Source organism: Gossypium hirsutum, chromosome D08, assembly GCF_007990345.1.
Source record: "Gossypium hirsutum isolate 1008001.06 chromosome D08, Gossypium_hirsutum_v2.1, whole genome shotgun sequence".
NCBI lineage: Eukaryota > Viridiplantae > Streptophyta > Magnoliopsida > Malvales > Malvaceae > Gossypium > Gossypium hirsutum.
Window position 1 is genome coordinate 57,529,549 of NC_053444.1, and position 3,843 is coordinate 57,533,391.

A 3,843-nucleotide genomic window follows, 5' to 3' on the forward strand; every position below is an offset into this window, starting at 1 on the left:
AAATATGCCATTCTTAACCTTTATAGCATAGGTCTTTTCCATGGAGAATGCTTTGCCAAATCTATGAATCTCCTGATTTATTCTTTGTTGGCTAGGAGTCCACTTTATGACACCATTTCTTTCCTTGAGTATCCCAGATGAGCCAACTCCCCTGTTTAATCAATCTCCATGCTTGTATTGCAAGTAAGACCTGATTAAAACATTCAAATTTCCTTAGATCGAGAACACCTTCATCCTTTGGTGCACAGGCTTATTCCTCCCTTTAAAGTGAGTTTTTCTTTCAGAATATGATTCCCAAAAAAATTGTAAATCTTATGAATACGTTCACAAATCTCCTTGGGGGCCTTTAGGCAAGAGAAGTGGTAGATTGGAAAATTAAACACTGGTTTCATGAGGGTAAGCCTTCCCCCTGTTGAGTGTTTCATTTTCCATTGAAGGACACAAATCCACTCTGAGGTAGGCACTTGGTTTTTGTGAGATTTTAACTTGAAAAATTCTCTGAAACATGGGCTTCAATTTAGGGTGACAACTTCTCCCGATGAACTAGGAACTTTTTCCTTAATTGATTTGGAGCTCCCTCCGAATGAATTTTGACCATGTATACGGCACACTAATCTATTTATCTTTAAAAAGACAACAGTCATCTGGAGCATCAGATGATCAATGGCTATACTTATTTGTCACTTTGATGCCTTTTCACTCGTTCTGCAAGAACGTTGAGAGAATGTTTTGACATAAACAATAAGATGGGAGACAACAGGTAACCTTGCCTGTGTCCACTTTCGGGCTGAAATGAGCAATAAGCTTTCCATTAACAAGGACTTTAAAGCTTGTAGCAAATACAGCATATCATAACCCAATGTCTAATGTTAACTCTAACATGAGCTTTGCTCATGTATATCAATTTTGAGGGACCTTGGGACACCACAGAAAACCCACAAATGTCACCATACCAAAAAAGCAAAGAAAATTTCTGTAATGGTTTCATTAGCAAATGGTTTTTGCCAAAATGATTAGATAGTGGGTTATTTAGCCATCAACAAACCTTCATATCCTTGTTATGTGAAGGGCTACTAACCCTGGCAGCAAGCAACCCACAAAGAGCAGGACTTGTCTCATTAAACACGCCTGCAGGTGCCACACTCATGGCCCCCTTGTTCTAACATTCAAAGGCACACTACCATCATGTACAGCAAAACCTGGAGAAGAAATACAGGTATTTCTAGCACACTCGAGTTTTAAACATGAATCACTGTCACCAAAGTAATACAATATGATAACAATTAAATCAGATAGCTCTTTCAGCAAAGTTGTGACACAGGATCTCCAAGACATAGCATCATCGCAAGGATTCAGATTCAGAAACTACAGCAGTGCAAATAAAATTACAGAAATTAATGAGCAGTGTGGCAGCAACTACAGTTTAAACTTCTCTCATTGACTTAGAAAACTAGGGAAAAAGAACAAGGTGAATCTAATCTCCGCTTGCACAGCCCTTGCATCCACAATGGACACATTCAATAACCTTTTCCTCCCTTAAGTGCTTGGGCACTCGGCAGACACAAGTTGTAGCAAAGTTGTGATCCCGTGGCTGCATACATCTCAAGCAGCACAAACGCTCGTAACCCGGCTGCCATAAATAAAACAAGAAACCATAAACATTTACTACTACAAGATTGAATTGAAACTTCAGAAAGATGGAGTGCAAGAGAGAGAAGGACAGAGAATATTGAAGTGTGAGGTGTGGTGTCTGCGATATGAATGTATGTCAACCTATGTAAACAGACAAAAAATTGACACATTCTCAAATTTTGAATTGAAAATACAGCCCTTAATACAAAAGGAGTAAATAATCAAACACCATGAGATACAATTAAATGGTTTGCCTAATGTCCGTAACCACATCACCATCCAAAAAGACAACAATATACTATACCATCCAACATTAATCTATATAACTAACAAATGTTTCAAACATGCAAGTCTCATATAAGTAAAAATCAGATTGGAGGAATACTCAAATGCAAGTGAAATAAGATGTGCAAGGAGCAGGCTAACCTTCTTCCATTTAGCAATAAGGTTGCGGTCAGCATAGCCTTGGTCCAAGCAGAACTCATACAATTCCTTTGATATTTCCTTCCTCCGATGGTATAGGTCAAAAATGTAGCGGCTCTTCTGATGTGCAATTTTGAAAATAGGCCACAACGTCTCACATTTTCGCTTACCATCGTGAGGATCATTCTCAGCTGCCCAAGGAGTTGATAATTAGTTAATTACTTCACCATATTATGACGATGACAAAGATGATACTAAATAAATAAAGTAAAGTATTGAATGTTTAAGTTTGATGCAGAAGAACCCACCTTCTCTCATCTTTGCTTGTAGTTCACGGAGGGTAGGCTCAATCAATTCCCATCCTTCCGGATATTTTACACGGTTTGTTTTCACCTTCGGCATTGTTCTACCTGTCATTGATGCCCATCACAAAATTACTACCATATACATTTTTCCACTAATTTCATCATGCCACGAAATCAAACCTCTTACTAATAACTTACCAATCACGACTTATTTATTAGTTCTTTAGCTTCTATACAAGGAGCTAAAAGGAGGTTTAGGTAAAAGCAGAGATTCCCCAAATTAAAAAAAAACCCATATTCCTTTTGGAATTAGGGCAGAACCTTTGTTCGCATAACCCTATCTTTTCTATATAACTTTTTTTAAAATTTTCGGGTTACTAATACGATTGAAAGAAGGGGGTGAAAGGGTTTCAAACAGCGGTGTGAACAAATTTCACCTCAATAGCGGCGCCAGCGATAACGGTCTGCTATTTCCGCTAAACCAAGGTATAACTCAAAATCTGATGACTCAAGTAGAAACCTTGAAGGTTAAATTTAGGGTTTTGAAAAATTACCTTATACAATTTCCCGATATCGTCTGTACGAAACTTGAAGGCAAGAGAAGGCTCGGGTCAGGGGCTGGTGGCGGTGGAGGAGAGGGATCAAAAGAAAGAAGAAAGATGAGAGTCGCTCGGGAAATTTTAAGATGATATATATTTTATTGGGTAAACTACAAAAATAGTTACTTTTGTTTTGGGTGAGTAAAATTTGGGTAAAACTAAAAAAATTCGGTTAAACGACCGAATTCGGTTAATCGGTCGGTTAACCGAATTTTTTCGGTTGGGGGTCGGTTAATTATTTTTTAATTTTTCGGTTAACAGTTAATTCGGTTCGAAACTGGTCGGTTAACCGAATTTTTTCGGTTAACCGAAAAAATTAATAAATAAAATTATAATATATAAATAGGCCCACTATTCATCTAAACCCAATCTAAACCCAAGTATTTAACCCAACCCAATTACCCAACCCAATCATAAAATTAAATTACAAATAATTTAATAAATAAAAATAAAATTTTAAAACTAAGACTAAAATTAAAGTCTAAAAGTCTAAAAATAATTTAATTATGTAGTGATTCAATTTGGTTAATTCGGTTAATTCGGGTAATTCGGGTAATTCGGTTAATTCGGTTAATTTTTAACCAAAAATAAAAAAACATATAATTTTCGGTTAATTCAGTTAACCGACCGAATTAACCGATAAAATTTCGGTTCGGTTAATTTTTTTGAAAAAAATTTCGATTCGGTTAACGGTTAAAGATTTTGAAAGGTCGGTTAATTCGGTTAATGTTATTTCGGGTCGGTTAACCGAATGAACACCCCTACTTTTGTTTGCCTCAGGTTATATTTGAGTTATTTATGTTTGAAATGTTACGTTTTAGTCACTTATGTTATTATTTTGTTACGAAGTGATACTCTTCTGTTAAGTTCCGTTATCTCTTTAA

General features: G+C 36.3%; 1 protein-coding gene across 1 annotated transcript; it reads right to left on the minus strand.

The window, feature by feature from the left end:
- Positions 1 to 1,264: 1,264 nt before the first annotated feature.
- Positions 1,265 to 3,073, minus strand: LOC107929327 (protein BUD31 homolog 2). The gene is made up of 4 exons (XM_016860714.2): positions 2,915 to 3,073; positions 2,364 to 2,465; positions 2,059 to 2,246; positions 1,265 to 1,630 (listed from the first exon to the last, which is right to left on the minus strand). Exons 2-4 carry the CDS (start codon positions 2,455 to 2,457, stop codon positions 1,475 to 1,477), a joined length of 438 nt encoding a protein of 145 aa, XP_016716203.1. The 5' UTR covers positions 2,458 to 2,465; positions 2,915 to 3,073; the 3' UTR covers positions 1,265 to 1,474.
- Positions 3,074 to 3,843: the final 770 nt, after the last annotated feature.